This window comes from Harpia harpyja, chromosome 15 (genome assembly GCF_026419915.1).
Source record: "Harpia harpyja isolate bHarHar1 chromosome 15, bHarHar1 primary haplotype, whole genome shotgun sequence".
Lineage (NCBI taxonomy): Eukaryota > Metazoa > Chordata > Aves > Accipitriformes > Accipitridae > Harpia > Harpia harpyja.
Genome location: NC_068954.1, coordinates 6,784,328 through 6,804,910, shown reverse-complemented (window position 1 = coordinate 6,804,910; position 20,583 = coordinate 6,784,328). Strand labels below are relative to the sequence as shown.

The 20,583-nt window shown below is 43.7% G+C and overlaps 1 protein-coding gene across 1 annotated transcript; it reads right to left on the bottom strand.

The window, feature by feature from the left end:
- Positions 1 to 1,373: 1,373 nt before the first annotated feature.
- On the bottom strand, positions 1,374 to 14,419 carry LOC128151866 (meprin A subunit alpha-like). The gene is made up of 11 exons (XM_052809607.1): positions 14,183 to 14,419; positions 12,403 to 12,443; positions 12,241 to 12,316; positions 11,259 to 11,376; positions 9,691 to 9,866; positions 9,263 to 9,484; positions 8,218 to 8,364; positions 4,604 to 4,819; positions 3,797 to 4,270; positions 3,461 to 3,634; positions 1,374 to 1,458 (listed from the first exon to the last, which is right to left on the bottom strand). The coding sequence occupies exons 1-11, from the start codon at positions 14,298 to 14,300 to the stop codon at positions 1,415 to 1,417; spliced, it is 1,806 nt and encodes a 601-aa protein (XP_052665567.1). The 5' UTR covers positions 14,301 to 14,419; the 3' UTR covers positions 1,374 to 1,414.
- Positions 14,420 to 20,583: the final 6,164 nt, after the last annotated feature.

The window sequence follows — 20,583 nt, the reverse complement described above, 5'->3', positions numbered from 1 at the left end:
TTGTGAACTATTATTTCAAAGGACACTGATACCTAAGCAGAACAGGGCACACTACTAATAAAAGAGAAGAATGTCTCAAAATACATCATGTAGAGGCTGTTTTCACAGGGGGGCACAGTGAGTGAAAACACAGCACAAAGGCAATGATTTGCAGACATGTAGCAGTGGACGTGAGAAAGGGACAAAAAACTGAAGCAAAATCAGAGTAGTCTGAAAAACACTTGCTTTTTAGTCCCCTTAACTTAAGAATTGCCCAAGAAACTAAAGAGGATGTCTAAAGATAAGTCATTCTGTAAGCATGTATTTGAGTTTGTAGAGGAAAATGATTATGCAGCCATCTCATGTTATACTAATGCAATTTAATATATTCATTTAGCACCTTGCACAATCTGTGCGTCCCCAAATGCATCCTGTATTCAGTTCATGCGGCAAGGTTTTGGTAGCAGGGGGGCTACAGGGGTGGATTCTGTGAGAAAACACCAGAAGTTGCCCCCATGTTGGACACAGCCTGTTTCAGCCAGCTCTAAGATGGACCCGCTGCTGGCCAAGGTCGAGCCCATCAGTGATGGTGGTAGCACCTGGGATAAGATATTTAAGAAAGGGGAAAAACACTGTGGAATAGCAGCTGGAGAGAGAACTGAGAACGTGAGAGGAACAACCCTGCAGACCCCCAGGTCAGTGGAGAAGGAGGGGGAGGAGATGCTCCAGGTGCCGGAGCAGAGATTCCCCTGCAGCCTGTGGGGAAGACCATGGTGAGGCAGGCTGTCCCCCTGCAGTCCATGGAGGTCCACGGTGGAGCAGATATCCACCTGCAGCCTGGGGAGGACCCCACGCCGGAGCAGGGGGATATGCCCCAAAGGAATTTGTGAACCCACGGAGAGCCCACGCTGGAGCAGGCTCCTAGCAGGACCTATAATGTTGAACTGGGTCCAGTCTCAGATGAAGGTAGGGAAGCATGCGATTCTTTTAGCAGTGACCTAATAAGTTGAATACTTTGGAGTGAGCATTATCAAAAGCTGGGCTTGAAGAAGTGGTAACGGCCATGGGGAGAAAAGGGAAGTCCTGGAACAGGATCCTGGAAAGTCAAGCACTGGTTCTTCTGGCTAGGGAAGGCTGCACAGAGAGACTTCAGACATAAGAGCTGGGAAATAAGCATTGCCATCAGCGAAGATAAACAAAAAGAATGAAACATGGGAATTAAAAAGACGATATAACTAAGAGAAGCACTTTGCTGCTTGGGCCAAAATAATCTTTGGAGGGTCTATGGGTTTAGGCTCTTAAAACTAACAGGGAACCTTAGTTCAAATTCTTAAAATACAGAAAACACGGAATACAGTTTCTTTAGTGAAGTAATATATTTTATCTATCATCACGGATGACTGTTCGCACTTGTAGTGAAGAGGTTGAGGGCACTTCATGGACGGACTGGGACTTCAGATGTAATCAAAGGGGTGAGATCTGCAAGAAAAGACAAAAAGTAATTAATTTAATACATGGAGCATATAGTACAGTTCTATCGTGTAATTTGGGATGACTTTCAGGCTGATTCCAGGGACAAGAAACGAAGCAACAATAATTCACCCAAATATCTCTAGAGGCTGCAGCAGTACCCAGCAAAGGAGGTGGGAGGGGAAACTGGAAGGGCAGAGAGCTGCAGCCATGCATGGTCCTCCAGTCTGCGTCTTTCTCAGCCCCAGCCGGGGATCCTGGGATTACTGAGCTGGAGGGAGACTGGGGCAAGAGAGTAGAGGGCTTGGGTCAGAGGTGGTCTGAAACAGGGCTGGGAGGTGAAGAGAGAGGGTGGAAAGGCTTGTGGAGAAGTGGGAGGCATGGGGGAGACCCTCAGTGGTTATACAGAGACAACATCCAACTTTCATCAGAGGGCAATGTAACACTGCCCCTGAGTTTTTAGGCACCCTAGTATCAAAATGAATATTCAAATGCAGAGACTGGAACCTTATAAATGTGACCGTATTAGATTTAATATCTAGAAATTAAGCTGAACCTGTTTATAACTGGAGACTAAATGCAGTCTCCTAACAATTCTTTCAATTTCTTAACTACAATTTCACCTAGCAGCTGCAAATGTTTTTGGGACCACTGGCACCCATATGACACAGTGGGACTGAATTTCCCCCAGTGAATTACTGCCGGTACAAAGTGCTGTCAGAGAAAGCACAAAGAGGCCTCAGCTACTTTTCTTATTGCTAAAGGGGATTTGGAAGTGTTGCCAAACGCCCTACATAACCTGCAGAAAAGCTGGGCCATTCTGTATGCCAGAAACGTAGACTGCTCTTTGCATTTTTGTTAGGCAGCGCACATTCCTGGTTAAGCATTCATGGGAAGCAGCTTTCCCACCTTGCGAAAGTTCTTGCCATTTCAAAAGTTTCTCCATTCTCTGCCAGCATGAAAACAAGAACTTTGCATTTTTGTTTCATGAAGAGCAAGGGAGAAATCCTCCTGCCAGGAGAGTTCACAGCCGGGTCTTCTCAGCCCTCAGTCATGTGGAGTGAGTCTGGATTATCACAGGGCACTCTCAACTATCTGAGACAAGTGCTCTGACCTCTGTACTAGGGTCAGGTCTGATTTAATGATTATTTACTTATACAAAGTGTTTCCACTTTCCAGGCACTGACATTTTCCAAAGGAAACTCACTTCAGAAGGGTGGTAGGATTCATCTCACCCACCATTAGTCATCAGTGATGGATTCCTTTGCAGCCGATGGAGATCAGCACATCAGAAAAGCAGTTCATCACAACTATAATGGAATGGGATCAGCTGCTCCCCAGAGGTACCCGTTGCTCTCAAATGACACCCTCAAAGGAGTCTAGAAAGTTCATTTTTGGACACCTAACGTGAGGTAAGTTGAACACGGCCATCTGAAACGTGGCTGTCACAGAGGATGGGCACGCACAGTCCCTTTGGCCTGCTCAGAGGGATACCTGCCTGCCAGGCTGCCCTCTGCACCAGACAGCTTTTTTTCTCTCTCTTCCCCTTCCCCGCTGCCTTTGGCAGGGCAGAGCGGCTGCACATGGTCCTGACAAAAATTGCAACCTCAGGAGAGAAGCTTTGGATCAAAAACTCCTTCTGCCAGTTTTTCAAGGTCTGAAAAGAACCCCTTCATTTTCAAACCACAAGTTTCTTAAGCTGGAGGTGATATAGGGGTGGTGGCAATTGGGGACACCATTAAGTAGACTGTTATTCAAGACATGGAAGTATAATCTGTCCTGAAAAATCTGATTTTCAGGGACCAGAGAATCAAGGTCATCCACAGGGTTTCATATTGGGTATTCAAAAATCCAGGCACCTGAAATCACTAGGCACTTAAAAACCTTGTCCCTGAAATAGATTACTCTCTAGATGTTTGCTAATCACCCTCATCTTTTGTGTTTTCCTTACAAACAGAAGAGTATGTACCTGCTCTGCTCTGGTGGAGGTTCTGATATTATAATACTCTACCTTCAAAATCAGCAAAGATGAAAAGACTGTCATTTTTAAGGAATTTTTTCCAGTGCAGCTCCCTGTGGGTCAGGAATGTATTCCAGCCAACACCTGGGCTGATGTAGCAGTTGCAGAAAGAAGAAAAACTTCCAGTGATAGATGGCTTGTCCCACTGCAGGGTGTCATTTCTGCCTGTGGTGTAAAAATATAGAAGTAATTAAAGCTGATCTCCAGTCAGCCCAGTAGTGTTACATGCAGAGCAAATCTAGCCTGGTCTCTTGGCTTTCAACAATTTTCTCCAGCTTGAGCAAACCTCTGCGTTTCTATATTTCTCCCTGGCACACTCTGACTTACCATATACTAGCTGGTTTGGGTCTGTAGTAAAGCTAAGGCTGAGGGACATCCTGTGGATTACATCAGGGTCTTGATCCAAAACAGACAACACAACTTGTCTGTGTCCAGCTGGCCATTCAAGAAGGCCATCGTTTGGACTGCTGCAGAGATGGAAAGTAATCCCCATGTAATTCGTGTAGGATGATGAACTTCTTCCGTGAGGATACAGCTGTAAAGCAAAGGCATAGCCTTCCGAGCTGTAAAATACAGGGCTCATGATATAATCACCCTTTGAAGTACTGTTAAAAAGGGATGTGAAGTTTCTGATGTGCCAGACATTGGTGGGGCAGTTTGTCTCTGTCAGGCTGGTGTCATCGATGGCAATCCCCCCCGCAGACTTGGCTGGATCTCCTCTGATGCCCTGAAATCCATACCGGAATTTGTTTTGGACACTGAAGGGAATGCTGGCCAATTTCCAGTGATGTTCTCCGTCAGCTGAAGGGGGAAATACATATATGTGAGAATGGAAAGCCCGGTACTCAATCCCAAATCAAGCTGTGTCTTCCTCAAGTGCCCTGTGACCCGTTGGTTTGGATGGTGATTGTGTGATGCCCTGCACCCCAGCTAATCTGGGAACAGCCTTAAGGAAACCGCCTCTGAGCCAAATTCTGTTCTCATGGGCACTAACTCTGGAGTTACTCAACTGAAGCAAATTAAGGTTAGATTTACGCTGGACACTTGAGCAAACTTTCATACAAGAAACCACGCCAGTGTTGTCTCGCATCAAAGTTGCCAGCACTTCAGCTATGAAACCACACTTTCACTTACCTGTAATAGTGTGCAGCTTTTCCATCCGTCTAACATTTCCAGTTCCATCATCTTTCTTAACCCAGATAACTAGCTTGTCCTGTGGACTGCCATTTAACCTGTAGAAAAACTGAAGGCATTTTTCCTTCTTCCTTGGATAAAGGATGCGAGATTCCAGAAGAGCTGACTGACCAGCAAGTCCAGTTTTTGTATCTAAGTGCATGAAATATCCTCTATCTAGGAAGCACAAAACACAGTTGTGTGAAAAGTTTTTGATCCATTCACTAATGAAATGCCAGTGCTAAATAAGCTTTACTGCAGTTTTCACTTGCCTGAGCTAGAAAGTTATTTTCAAAGTAGAAAAAAAAATATTTCAATAGGAAAGAATTCTCCCTAAATTGCAAATCAGTATTAAAATGAAAATGCATTGAAATACAGCTTGCAAACTAGTGTTTAACTGATTAAATGAGGCACACATTTGGTTTCATTCTTCAGAAATTAAGTACAAACCATACATGTGCCAATCCTGCCAGCGTGTGCAAATATAAGTGGATGCACTTGGGCAGGGATTTTTTTGCAGACGAACTAGGAAAGTATTGGAAGGGTCCTGTTAGGTCAAGACCTTCAGTCTTCTGCTTTGCCTAGAAACCACGCCCTGTAAGCCTTTTATCAATAGATCAGGCTTCGATATTTTCATGGTTTAAGCCCAGCCAGCAGCTAAGCACCACACAGCCACTCGCTCACTTCCCCCCCACCCACTGGAATGGGTGACACAATCGGGGAAAAAAAAAAGTAAAACTCGTGGGTTGAGATAAAGACAGTTTAATGGGACAGAAAGGAAGAAAATTATAATGATAATGATAATGATGATAATAACAATAATACGATGACAATAATAATAATAAAAGAATTGGAATATACAAAAGTGATGCACAATGCAATTGCTCACCACTTGCTGACCAATACCCAGTTAGTTCCTGAGCAGCAATCCCCCTGCCCCAGCCAACTCCCCCCAGTTTATATACTGGGCATGATGTCACATGGTATGGAATACCCCTCTGGCCAGTTTGGGTCAGCTGCCCTGGCTGTGTCCCCCCCAACTTTTTGTGCCCCTCCAGCTTTCTCGCTGGCTGGGCATCAGAAGATGAAAAATCCTTGACTTGGTATAAACACTACTGAGCAACAACTGAAACACAGTGTGTTATCAACATTCTTCTCATACTAAATCCAAAATGTAACATTATGCCAGCTACTAGGAAGAAAATTAACTCTATCCCAGCTGAAACCAGGACACCTATAAAAGTAGCTGAAGACATTTTTGCCTTACTTCTGCTATGGGTAGAGAATTTATTAACTTCCAGCCCAATTACTTTGCATGAACTCATGCCTTCTCTTGCTAATGTGTTTGAAATAACTATTTCTTTTCTTTCATAGTTAGTCTGCAATTCTGTCTGTGGGCTGGAGCGATACTTATTCTTTGATCTTCCTGGTTACAAAGGCTGACCGCTTGCACCCTCATCATCTGCATCAGCCCCGTTATGTATATTCCACTTTTAAATCAGCTTCGTGAAGACAACTGAGCAAGTGCATCAGCTTCACCTAATAGCCTCAATACATCCTCTCGCTGTAGGAAGTGTCTCTCCTGACAGCAAGGACATTTTCTAGCTGCATCATACTGGGGGTTTCCAAATACCCTGTGGCTGCATCTATGGCTTTGCACTTTTCTGTCTGTCTGGGAGGTGACTGATGCAAATAGCAGACACCGTATAGAGAACAACTCTGAATTGCCACCTGAAGCCGTTCTGAGCTCCACTGCTGTTTCCAGCTACATGCCTGTGCTTGGATGTGTTCCCATAAGCATTGCTGGCCTTCTGCAGTAAGTTCCCCTACAAATACCCAATAAAGCTGCTTATTTTCCAATAACTGCTGACCCGTTTGCTCTCAGAAAACTTCAGAAGGCTGGCTACTTAAGTTTTAAACATTTTTTTCTTCCCCCTCCTGGAAGCTGAGCAGTTAATTATCTGTCACCAGCCACAAGAGGCAGGAAGCTGCTGTCAGCTCCCCAGCCACATGCTCTGTCACACATCCAGAACCTTTACAGTGTCAGCAAACCGCACACCCTGCAAACTGCAAGCAAACAGCCCATCAAACAACAGCCAGACTTATTCCTCTAAATCCAAGAAATTGTCTAACGATGGGACTTAAACAGCACTCCTGTTCATTTTGCTCCCGGCTCGGAGGATCTTCCAAGTGCTGGTTTTTGCAGCGCGCCTTTCACCGGGCGCACATCTGCCCTCTCAAACCCCACACGTGGTGAGAACAGGAGCATCCCCTCGCCCTGCCCGCTATGTGCCTGCTCTCCTTCTCACTGACTGCAAATTTGGTATAACTGCAGGATCTCCAAACTGTAATCAAACACAGCATTAGGCAGCAAACATGATCTGTTACTGCCAAAAGCCATCTGTTACTCCCTCCTCCCTGGGAGCAGGTTCCACAGAAATGGCTTGCTTTTCTATTCAGTATTTTTTTCCTCTCCTGCACTGTGAGACACTTTTGTGACTAACCACCACTTGTGTTCTGGGAAGCAGACGTGCCTAACTGTGACCACTTGTACACAGACCAGCAAGGCTCATGCCTGTGACTTTCAAAAGAAACTTGTTTGCTGGAGGATTTGTGGACTGTCTATGTGATACTCCTCTGCAGTGCTTAATTTTCTCCCCACTGCCTCTGAAAACAACAGATCCTACTCGATTCCTGTGTCCTGGCAGCAATCAAAATACTGCAGAACTCCATACAATCATATTTGTTCAATGTGTGTTTAAATCACTGCGGTTGGAGCCAAAGCCTCAATCAAAAGGACCCCATGCAACACTCTCCTTGGAAGAGGAGAAATCGCTGCAGGTTTGCTTCTCAGATAATCCTTCAGCCTCCCTGTGTGGAGTGGCTCGAACAAACTTTGAATTGCCGGCAGCTACACCCTTCTGATACGGCTCTGCATCACACAGCAACCCCTCCCTCGAAAAGTCTTCCGAGGGTGGTTTCCTCCTGCTCTGTGACACATTGCTGAAGCTCAGCTTCCTATTTTGATGATCCTGGTTTTGTTTCAATGTCAGAATTTGTCTACAAACAAGATTTGAGTATTGTGATATTTGCTTATGCATGTCCTTCTGCGGGGTTGCCTCAAGTGAACTCCTGTACAAAGGGAAAGTGTCTTTCAGCTTTAAACAAAAACTAGAAAATTACTCAAAATCCTGTAACATATACATAAAAGGAGGAGACTCTCATCTAACTAAATTCTATGGAGTTTCACTAGAGTCAGTTGTGGCATTCTGGTGGAGCTCCCTTCATTTTAATGGAGCTACCAAACAACTTATAGCAGCTAAGTCTCAAATGGTCATTTCTTCATGAGATATTACAATGTAGGAAGAAGATTTAAAGAAGGATTAAACATTTCAAATTAAAATTATTAGCCTTTCTAGCTGAAAATTCAAGAGTCATGTTTAGCATGAGGTATACAGTGATTAACATTAATAAAAGGGTATTTCTAATGTCTTATTTGTCTCTGTATGTCTTCATCCTCACATCTCATAAAAGCATGGTAAAGTTTAACGACCATCTAAAACTACACCTGTTACCTGCACAGCTTCCCACCAAAGTATGGTCTTCATCTCCTGGTTTGCCCAACGTATGGTCCCATCTAGCACCATCTTGTCTACTTTGCACCATCCCACAGATATTGATGTATTCAAAGGAGCACTGGTCCAAGAAGGTGAGGCTCGAAGCTGCCGGGAATAGAGTAACGTATTTTACCATGTCCATTAATATCAAATAAAGCTCTCACTGGTAACCCCATTCCAGAGTGTTTGCATACAGCACTTAACATCAGCAAATACGTTCTTAATACAACTGAAGACTACATAGACTTTCACATCTACGTCTCTGTTACCACACATAAATGATGTTTCCTCCTGAAAGAAACATCTTATAACTTTCTCCCCTTCTCAGCTGAATATTTCCTTGTGGGAACCAGCTTGGCCCCTATGTACTAGTTTTCCCTTTCAGACATTCATCATGTTTTCTAAGCCCACCTGGGATAGGCTCTGTAGCCCATTTCTCTCTTCAGGGTGTAAATCAGAAATAGTTCTGCTGAAGCTAGTGGAAATATTCAGATGTACGTTAACACAGTACATCAGTCCCACACAGCATGTTGAGTATTTACTTTCATAGCTTTGCCAGTGGAGCTGGAAAGCACAATTATCGCTGTTTGTGCTCCTGACCTCAGTTGTCTTATCAGACATCACATAGGCAGAAAAAAGAACTTGAAATACACTGATTTCAGAGAACCCAATTCCAGACTACTGTTTCTTGAAGATTTTATCATCCTCAACAGCACGATGATCATCATCCATGGAGGAAATGGTAACTATTACAAGTAATATTACAGAAAAGTCCATGTGAATGAAAGGCATTAGACACTTGATTCACTTCAATGGTATTCTATAAAGAAATGGGGATCTGGCTACCATGGAGCTTGTTGCTGCATAAGAACTATAGTTTCTCTTAGCATTGTGAGAGGATCCCAAGGGTGAATTGTTCCTGCTCCTCTCATGTGACTCCATCCATGTTATCATGAAGCTTGAGTAACGATTTTCAAATACATGTGTGAGAAGAAGGACTTACTGCAGTTGTACATGCGATTCAGCTTCAGTAAGTCAATCCTGCTGAAATCCAGCCTCTGCCCAATGATGTCATTAAATTCAGGAATTTTTGTTGTAATGGAAGGAACGTTGCTATTGATGTTGAAAGAATATGGTCCATAGTGCAGGACTGACTCATAATCATATGGGGTATTGAGGTCATCAAGGAAACTGTCATTGTGTTTGTCAAAGGCATATGCAAAACCTAGACGAAAACATACACAAGTGATTAGGTAAGACCAGAAATAAAACTTAGCACATCATAACATCTTTTCAAAATGCTTTACCTGTGACTGAATAATGGTCCAATTGTCAATATGTAGGCAGCCATTCTCAGACACATTTTAGCATAGGAAAAAAAGGGACATGCATCTACAGATGATTCTCAATCATTTCAGACCTGCATCATACCTTCAATAATTTCATCCCACCATATCTGAACATAGTCATCGCGATCCGTCCTGGATTGCTCATGGTAAAATCCCAGGGCATGCAGGAGCTCATGTTCCACTATGGCTTTATAGTCACATCTCTCTCCTATAGACACTGTCTGGCCACTCTGAAGGTCCCCCACAGAAGACCAGCACCTGTAAGGCAAAGACTTAGATATTGCACCCATTTTGCATAATACCTTCTATGATTTGTTTCTACATATTAACTCAACTGCAAGATCAAGGTAAAAGTAAAAAAATAATATTTTTTAGAATTTCCCATCTGAGTTTTCCAGTCTTGCCCAGACTAGACTTGCAGTGCCAGAATACAGAGCAACTTGTACCTTCAGCATCCTGCCACAGCCTGGCAATGAGTCCCTGTCCCAGATGTGATTGTCCTTCTTGTTTCATTTTGCCCTCCCTGGAGGGCAGCGCATGCATGTTCTTCAGCTGGATGCAGTTCTTGTAAAGGAGGTGGTGATGGCAAATGCTATTGCTCTTCAAATCTGGGTAGCCCCAGCTCAACCAATATAGGAAGGAGAGTAGCAGAAGCTGAGCAGCACAAGAAAGTACAGCAGGTGCCTTATAACCTCATACACTGCATTGGCTGTTGTTTATGTGTATGTTTACTAAGTGGTCCAATTTTCAAAGGTACTGAGCAGCCTCCAGTGAGCTCAGCTTGCATTGGCTTCCCTGGTTTGGTTCCTAAATACCGATTTAAATCCTAACTTTTCATGTCCATTCGGAAGTAATTCATCACTGTGTGTTTAAAAAAAAAAAAAAAGCTGTCCAAAAATGCTGTGCACCCACCTCCCCTCACCCAAGAGCAGATCTACGCTGGATTCCTAGACACAGACACTAGCTGGTGTCACCAGCTCCCTGATGGTCCTTCCCAGCAAGCAAGGAAATCCCCTAACTTCAGACAGTCACAGTGTTGGCATCTGCCGCTGAGTTAGCTTCCCTGGCACCTTTACAGTCCCTGGACAGTAACAGGCATTTGGGATGTGAGTCACCAGACTTATTTTAGACTTCTATTTTAGGTGAGATGGTTTGTGGCCTGGAAGAGTCACGTCCTCCCCACTGAGCACAAAAGCAACCCACCGTGACCTGCACAGTGGTAGAAGTTCTTGGCTTCAACATTTGGTCGGGTAAACCCAACCATGCTTCTGAAAGCAAGGAAGAAGCTACATGCTAATGCCAACACACTAGTGACATACCCTGCCCCTAACCATCACCAGGAGGAAGTTATTTGCTTGTTTTCCCTGAAAGGGTGCCAAGAAAGGGATTAACTTTAGTATCTAGAATGCAAATGGAAATAAAATAGTCTTTTCTTATATTAAGAGAACATCAAAACGCAGATAATACCTTGGGTTAGTCTGTTTGCATTGGTTTTATCTCCAGTGTAATACAAATAAGCTCTGGGACAGAAATGTGGCTCAGGTATTTCTGTCTCTTGTACTAGCAAGAATGAAAATGAATGTCTCCTGAGTTAGAAAAACTATCATATCAAACAAGGTGGTACAAACCAGATTGTTAATACAAAATTACCCATCTAGCTTCTCAAATTTCAGGTAAGTCGGTTCCCCTTCGTAGGGCTTGAAATCAACACAAGACTTCAGCCTGAACATTTCAAACGCCTGCAGGATAACACCTTTAGCATTCAGATCTGAAACACACAGCAGAGGGTAACAATAGCAGTTGTTCTGCTTCTATAATACTATAAATATCTATAATTCTAGATAGAAAATATGAACAAGCATGCATTAAAAATATGAACATGTATAAAAAATATCCACTTGGATGAAAGAGCAGGAGGCTGTTAGCAGAATTCCCTGACTGGCATAATTTTGGCAGAGGCCATAGGGAATGATAATATCTTTCATTAGATAAACTGATAGTGCTGAAGCAAACAAGCAGGCTTTTGGACATCCAAGGCATTGCTCAGGTTTTGCTGGGTAATTTTATTGCATGTTATTATATAATTTCATGTATTGTAAACTTTGAGCTCACGGCTAGTAAACACAGAAAAGATCCATAGGATTTTAACACTGATTTTCTATTAGTTTTTACTATTACATTGTTCAAAATTTAAAATAGTGCCTAAAATTGGATGTAAACAAGAAGGGAGAATGCTCTAAACTTTTTTACTTATAAAATATCTGCATTTCCTTTCTGCCTGTACTGAGCCGGGACTGTGAAGAAGAGATAAGGCATGAAGGGTGCAGTAGATCAACATGCATGTTCTTGAGATGAGGATTTCCTGACTGCATTATCCAGAGATCTCAGCCAAATACACTGATACTAGTTAAATGGCTGCTCATCAGCATCCAGCTGCTCACTGGGGATGTTACATTGAAAACAATGCGTGCTGGAGCAGAGTTGCGTCGCTCTGTCTGGCCAGCAGTAGCAAGAGCATTAATGCAGCATAACTCAACAGCAAATTAAACAAAAGCAGCCTGGAGAGCTGGATAAAAACAGAGTATATCTAATGCAAGTAATACAGTGCTACCATAATAAAAAGTCTTATTACCCAGGCTGTCAGCTAGGATATAGGGGATGGGAAATTTCCATCTGTAGGAGCTGTTTCTCAGAGCATTCCTCTCCAGCTGTTAATGAGATCAACATGCTTGTGTTAACATTTTAAGCCCAATCTACACTCTTGCTGATGTTCGTTTAGATCAGCAGCACATACCGGTAAGATAATATCACCTTCAAAAAGCTTCCTTCCCATTTCTGAAATGAGATAAACAACCATTTAGGCCAGAGTAACATAACAAGAACTACAATATGTTTTTTCCAAAGACCATGCAAACTATCAGGCTGCCTCATCAACCAACCCATTTCTCTTTAAACAGCAACTGCCCAGAAACAAGCAAACAAATAACCATTGCCATACTATAACATGCCAGTCCTCCATCTGCAGCTAAGGAGGATTTGGGGTTGAATTAAGATTTCCATAACAATTTCATAACAGCTGCCCAGAGAAGATGTTATTATTTTTCCCAGGCTTGTATCCTGAAACAGCTGTGGACTTCTGAACATTGTAGTCGATATATAGGTGGAATGGATTTGTCCAGAAGTTAGGCATTCAATAGCCTAACTAGTTAGCTGACCTAGGCTAATCATCTGGGATTCCCCACATGCTCAAAGGACAAAGACAAGGATCGCGGAGAGGGAAGAGGCTCAGTCCACCTTTTCAACCACACAAGCCTGAACCAAGCTCAGATTGAAGCAATTAAATCTTTGTGCTAAGTGTCTCAGATCCCATTACAGCTGTGTGTCCATCCAATTGCCAAACATAGGTGTCTGGTGGCATTAGAGATGCACGAGGGTATCCAAAAGATCCACATGGGCTGGTAGATACAAGGTTTGAGACTCCTTTCCCTTCTAGAGTGGTGCTGGAGGGGATGGATTTGAACTGGCAACAGACACCTGTGTTTTAAGTAGCTGATCCATATCTTCCATGCTTTAAAAACACAGCATTCGAGACTCTTATTTTATACCTTTATTTTTTTAAGGTGCCAAATTCCCCACGCAGAGCTGAGCCCAGACCCCAGCCACTGTATAGTCCTGCTAGTGTAACATTTTCATTTAATGCCCTCGTATAAGCACAGTCCCTGCATAGACAGTTTATCTTCAGATCTTTTGTTATAGAAATAACTTATATTCCCCTCACATACACATGAAGAGAAGAAAAAAAAGAAAACAAAAAACAAAAAACCCAAACCAAACAAACCCCCAACCCTACACCATGGTTTCTGTTCTGTCAGCAAAACCAGAGGAAACCTACACCGGAGCATAAAGAATTTAACAGGCAATGTCAGGAAATGAAAACTTGCTCAAGGCAATGCCACTGAAACCCTGGGGTGGAGATGAAGGTACTTAAGCTTGATATCTTGGTCATCAGTCATGCAAAACCAACCAAGTCACTTAAGATAAATGCATATCAGTGAAGCAGAAGTTGAACTAAAGCCACTGCTAAGGTTTCTCCAGGAGACATATTGCAGAAGAGTGCAGTGGGGAGGGGTGCAGGTTCAGTCCAGAGGTTGTTGACCCTTCCCCAGGAGCAGTTGAGTGTGGTTCCAACTTTAAGATTAAGATCCTGGGCTTCCTACAAAATTATCCTTGTGGAAGTTTCCTGGCCTTTCCATCTTCCCTTTCCAACACCAACCTTTTATGGACCTTTCTGTCCTCTGCCCCATGCCCTGCTCCTGCCCTACCATCTTCTCTGATTGCTACCAGACTCCAAAGCAGAGGTCTTCTCCCTTCTCTCCAGAAGTACCTGGGGTTCATCCCCCACATTTTTAACTGCCCTGCCCCTGTATCCATGATACATTTGGGATTTTTCTCACATAGGAGGGAGCTTTCAGTCCCCTCTGGTGCCATCACATCTGCCAGACTTGTGGTCCCCAAAGGCTAGCTCAGGTCTCTGTAATAATACAACACTCTGCTTGCGTACTGTCCTGACTTACCTGAGTTTATTTCTGGAATGTCCTTTCTAAGCTGCCCTCCATCAACATCATGAGCTATCAAAAGAAATAATACACCTAAGTTAGTGATTAAATGACATGAGTTGATATAATTCACCATTTGATGACTGATAGACTTCCACTAACATAAAAATATTGCATCCTTACCTCTGTCTTCAGCAGAGTTTTGGATCTGAAACATAGAAAGTACAGTTTCAAAATCACAGACAAATGAAGTGAAATCTCACCCTGATCCCAAGCCAGAAAATGGAGAAGCAGGTGGGAATACCATAAAGGCAGAGGAGCAGGTAACCAGTGCTGTGAAACAACATATCCTCCAGGAATCCATTTCAGAAGATCATCTGGTGCTACCTGCCAGTGTAGATATAGTGTCCTGCAGGTGAATAGCCTTCAGAAGTACTGATAAGCATAAGCCATAAAAAAAGTTGAACTTTAAAAGGAAAAGCAGATTTTAACCTTATTAAATATTGTCATAAGCCAACCCGATAAGCAATCTGCCTCCTCATTTTATAACTATTCTTAGCATATTAACCCTTGTAGCAATTGGGAGCTATTGAACTATTTAAAATTCCTGTGACTTCTTCAGAGATAATCTCACTCTTTTCTTCTGCTTTACAAACCATCCTGGCCCCATCCTGACATGAGACTACCAAAGCTGCTGAGTACAGAAGTAACAACCTCTTCAAAAGAAGAGGCTTATGGTCTGCAACCTGAATAAACCACTTTAAGAGAAGGTTTGCTTGGTGGGGTTTTTTTTTATTCCTGGAAACATCTCGGTAGATGTAAACAAATTTTTGTTTTCATCTGGTTCTATGGGTAAAGCATCATCTTTAATTTAAAAATAGTGTTATTTTGTAATCAACAAAATGCCAGCCATCAAGTTCTAGCAAAATGTGTGGGTTTGGGCTTCCTCAGGAGATCCTGAAGACTTTGTCTCAGAGTAGGAGTACAGCGCGGGGTCCTGGTTTGGTCCCACTCACATGCCTATGAAGCCATGTGCTCCCAATGTTTTGCACGGGAATCCCACCCAGGTCTTTCCCTGTGAACACAAGCCATGTGGGCCAGGGTGAAGCAGGGCAGGAGAAAAGCCTCTCGATGAGAAGGCAAGAACAGGGCTGAGCTTTGCCTCCGACTATTCAGAGGGTTTCTCCTCCTGGCAGCCACATGAAGAGGTTTTGCACACTCCTGCAACTTTCTTGCTCCCACAGGCTTCCTGCACCTCCTCCTTCTCCCGTCTTCGCCCTACTGCTGTTACCTTTGCCTCTCCTTTGCTCACTTGCCCAGCGTCACGCCGCACCCCCGTCCTTCAGGGGAAGGACTGTCCCGATCTGGTGGAGGGGGGCAACAGGAGATATTCAGCAGGGAGCTCCCTGGCCATGCTTCGCAGCCTGCCAGCAGTTTTTCCTCCCGGGCTGTGAGACCCCAGGTGTCAGGCACTGCAAGAAGCAGGAGGGTTGTTATGGGGCAGGAAGGGGGCTGTGGGACCAGACTGCGGTGGGGGGGTGCAGGACTGGCCACCTTGAGAGTCCAGGGTCTCTACAGCTTGCACGCTCAGTACCAGCGAGCGCAAAGAAGGAGTTAATCCACGTGCTTCATCAGCATCTTTCCCCCAGAGGCATGATCACAAACCATCCCATAAAACCAGGGCCACAAGAGAGGAAACCAACTGAATTCACCAAAAAGCAACCATCAGTTCCCAGCCCACCTGTCACAGGAGCAGCAGAATGGGGGTTACAGGGAGAGAAATTGCCAAATCAGCCTCCTGAAACACAACCTGCAGGGGAAGAAAATCCACTAATGGCCACCTGGCATGAGCCAGCCCTGACTCCTGGACTCAAGGGCACAGATCGAAAAATAGGAACAGATTTGCCTCCTTGCCACCCAGCCTGTAAAACTTCCACCCTCTTTAGACATGAAGGTGATGGCAAACGAGATACAGAGAGAGAAGTGGGTGATTCATTAAATGCTGCTTCTTACCGATACCTGCTGCAGGCCAGCGGCGTTGTGTCCAGCGCCCATAAGGTTGATGGTCACACACAAGAAGAGCCTGATCGCCATCACAGTTTGATGATTTCATTCCTGACTTCTTGCAGGTCTGAAGGACCTGGAGATCATCTGGTTTTACATTAATTCTTGCATTTTTAGCCTCAGAGAATTGGATTGTTTTCCTTAAGCAATTCTGTTTTGAGCTTCCAGACAATATCCATAGACAATATCCATCCATAAGTGCAGTGACCCTCTCTAACATCATCTCAGTCAAGCATGACCGGCTTTAAATGATCCATAATATTTTTGAATGACTGCATCCAAACCTAGCTACGACATTAATGTTTTCTAGGCAATATGAAAAATAAAGGGTGGTGAAGATCTCACCAGTATTTCTATTAAAAGCCACTGGGATATCTGAATGGATTTCATGGAGACATGTGGTAGGTACCACGTTTTGTTGTTGAGATGAACTCCAGGCGTTCTGTAAAAGCTTTTCAGTGTGTTAATGCTGCAGCAAGGTCCTTAGAAAAAAAAAAATGCAAATAGGAGCATGTGATAATAATAATCAAAGAGTAGTGCTTGCATTCATATCCCCCAGAAAACAAGTGCATCATTCTGAAGAAAGAAAATGCTGGTGGTTTATTTCTTGTAGCTATATAGCTACTTGTTGTGATTTAAACTTTTCCTGATTACACCACAGCATCAGCCAAGATCTAATTGGTAACTGTGGTCCCAATGTGCAAGGTCCAATGTGCAAGGTCCTCTACGAACCCAAAGTGTATAGGCAGTCCATGCCCTACAGAACTTAACACACCTTGCTTGTTAAAAACCCCACAGTTTTCAGGATTTAAAGTCGTTTGGAAGCTTGAGGGTATTTCAGTGTGGTGGGAACCCAGCATGGTCCCATCCCTAAAACTCTTCACATTGCTAGCAGATGAGTTTTGAACCCTGGCACATGGACTCATGCTTAGTTTTGCCCTTTTCCTCTATATGCTTCAACTTAAACCTTTAAAAGAAAGCCCTGCTTTTCCTTCAATGCCCTCCCCCTACCATGTGGATATTCAATTACAATTAAGGCATTACCATTGGGAAAATTAACACAGATTTCAGTGCCCATGGAGAATCAAAATGAACTCCAGTTTCCAACATCTTGGTTGAATTTTGCAGCTCCTGGACTCTCAGATGAAAGAGGACAGTGACTCCCCTGTTATTTGCTGAGTGCACCCCTCTGTGTGAGTATCATAGGTGACAAAGGGACAGAAGAACCCAGATTGTGAATCCTGACAGTGATCGAACATGGGACAGTCACTAATCACAACATTGTCCACTACAGAAAAAACATCTACATTGTTTGTGTCACCCAACACAGCTCTTCTGAACTGAAATTCAGATACTGAAGACTGACGCTGATACCAGGTAAGGGAATACCCAGCACATTTACATTCCTGCACCTGCCCTGCTCTGAACAGGAGCAGCACCAAAATCCCCACCACCACCAGCTCTATAAACTCCTGCTCCCACACGTGATGCTCAGGGAACAGCAGATGTCAACCTGCACTAAGCATTGGTGCAACAACCTACTTCTCTGGCACAGCACTGCAACCCATCTTGGAGGATGGAATCTTATTACTCTCAAGATAAATTTAATGCCACTTCATATGATGCCATGGTTATGGTAATCATCACATTTCAGGCATTTGCTGGCATGTGGATAAACACTTTCATTGTTTCTGTGGTTTGTATTGCTTGGGTCAAAAAGAAAAACTTTAATGAGAAGATCTTGCTGTTTCTGGGATGTCCCAGATTTGGTATTTGTGCATCACATGGGTATATTCCTTTCTTTCAATAATTTATCCCTGGTGCTTTTATGTTCACCCCATACCCCAACCATTTGCAGCTATTCAAAGCTTTTTAAATTCTTCCAGCTTGTGGGTTTCTGCCTGTCTTTGTGGTTTTTATTGTATAAAAATTGCAAATTTCAGACACATCTTCATCTACCTGAAAGTTAAAATGTTGATATTTTATTATAAAAAACAAGTAATTTAATCTCTAATGCAACTCTCCAGCCAGTATAGATGGTACAGATGTTTTATCTTCACTAAGTTAAGAAAACTTCATTAAAATTTTTTGAACTAAATTATTATGAGTTAAATAAATTAATATTATCATAGAATCATAGAATTGATCAAATTATCATTTGATTTAGATAATTCTTTGAGCTAAATTATTGTCAATAACAAAATAATTCAGAGCTAGTACATGGGCTAACTGCAAAAGGGGAATAACAATACTGCAAACTTTCTAAAAACACTCTGGTATTTGTTGATCGAAACTACTTAACTAAACAACACATATCCATTTTGTTTCACATTTATTTCTGCTGTGGCTGTGTACTTTGTAATATTATGAGTTGTATCGCTATGTTGCATTGGTTTATAACTTACACGTGAATATGTTGATCACTACTGTTCACTTGAGGTGGTTACTGACTCATAAACAGCAATGCAGAAATGGCCTCGGGTTGGACAGGTGGGGTGGAGAGCCCACTTCCCATGCCAGCCTTACGTGTCCTCCCTCTGCCCCACTTCACGCAAAAACATGATTTCCCCTACTCTGTGTGACTGCTCTCCTGGACTGCTTTTCCTTTTCTATGAGATCTGCTTTCACCAATGGACTCTGGATCGGTAAAACACCAAGGAAGGTGGGTTTTGACCAAAGTGCAGCATGGAACAGTCACGTTTTCATCTCCCAGTGACCCATGGGCAGATGTACGGGGTGTTCGTGCCATGTGCTGGGGGGTCCAGGGAGATCTCTGTGGGGCAAGGTCAAGGCTGTCCTGCGCCAGGGAAAGCCAGTTCCACCCAGCTCCAATGGACCTACCGCAGGACACAGCCCATCAGTGATGCTGGTGGCTCCTCTGGGAAAATATATTTAAGAAAGGGCAAAAACACTGCCTGGCAGTGAGGAGTGAGGAAAATCGTGAGAAACAGTCCTGCAACAAACAGGGACAGAGAAGGAGGGGGAGGAGGTACTCCAGATGCCCCAGCAGAGATTCCCCTGCAGCCCGTGGGGAAGACCATGGTGAGGCAGGCTGTCCCCCTGCAGCCCAGGGAGCTCCACAGTGGAGCAGATATCCACCTGCAGCCCGGGGAGGACCCCACGCCGGAGCGGGTATACATGACCTGAAGGACTGTAGCCCATGGATACCCCACACTGGAGCAGGCTTATCCTGAAGGATTGTCTCCCATGGGAGGGATCCCACACTGGAGCAGGGAAAAAGCGTGAAGAAGAAGGAGTAGCAGAGACAGTGCATTATGGACTGACCGTAAGCTCCATTCCCCATCCCCCTGACCTGCTCGGGGGGATGGATGTAGAGGAGTTGGGAATAAAGGAGTGAAGTTCAGCCTGGGAAGAAGGGAGGGTGGAGACAAGTGGTTTAGATTTGTCTTTGTTTCTCACCATCCTACTCTATTTTCAATTGGCAATAAATTAAATTGATTTTCCCCGAGTCGGGTCTGTTTTGTCTGTGACGGTAATTGGCGAGTGATCTCCCTGTCTTTAATTTGACCCATGAGCTTTTCCATCTTATTTTCCACACCTGTCCTGTTGAGGAGCGAGAGTGAAGGAGCGGCTGGGTGGGCGTCTGGCAGCTGGCCAAGGCCAACCCACCACAGCAGATTGTCTAAACATGAACTAGTTTCAGCATGAAAAGAGCAGAACCTGAATTGTGCAGAACCTGAATTGTTCATTTCTTTCACCAGCTCAGGCCCAGAGGGACGCCTTACCTCATGCCAAGTGCTGAGTGCATTTTTCATGCATCTCGGCGGGTTTTGTTTCTGCTTTTGTTTTAAAACACTCACCCAGAAAGAGTACATTCACCAGGTGTGGAGCCCAAACCTCAGAGGCCTCTTGAAGCTCTGCAGAATTCAGATATATCCAAAATGCTCTCCAGGGAGTCATCCCAAGTGTAGCATCAGCCTTGCTGGACATGGATTCAGTCTATAAGAAGCTGTCGAGCTTTCTCTCTGCCACCTTTTTGAGAACAACCTTTAAGGTATTTCTACTAGCAGAAAGCTTCTCAGACCTTCTTTTTCCCCTATAAAGGAGAGGCAGTCATCTTGTAGGACAAGAGTGTGAAGGACTCACTAATTCCTATGTACTCTCTATTAGAAATCAACCCAGAGGAAGAGTTTCTGCTCAGAGAACAGGAGTGGCCCTGGGATGCTAATTTGAAAAGCTGAAGTGAAGGTGAAAAAGCTTAGTTTGTAAGCTTTTTATTTTAAGGGTTGCCTTTTCCGTGGGCAAAAGAGCGCTCCCTTCCCTTTTCCTCTCCATCCCCTCAAAAATGAAAGAGGAAGAGATTAATAAGAAAGTATAAGAAAGTGTTTTCAAAC

Coding starts and splice junctions, on each gene's coding strand:
- LOC128151866 (XM_052809607.1), bottom strand. CDS start 14,300: ATGGTGAATTATATCAACTCATGTCATTTAATCACTAACTTAGGTGTA. Junction 9,485..9,690: donor GTGGGATGAAATTATTGAAG/GTATGATGCAGG, acceptor GTTTTCGTCTAG/GTTTTGCATATGCCTTTGAC. Junction 4,271..4,603: donor AAAGCTGCACACTATTACAG/GTAAGTGAAAGT, acceptor TTCCCCCTTCAG/CTGACGGAGAACATCACTGG.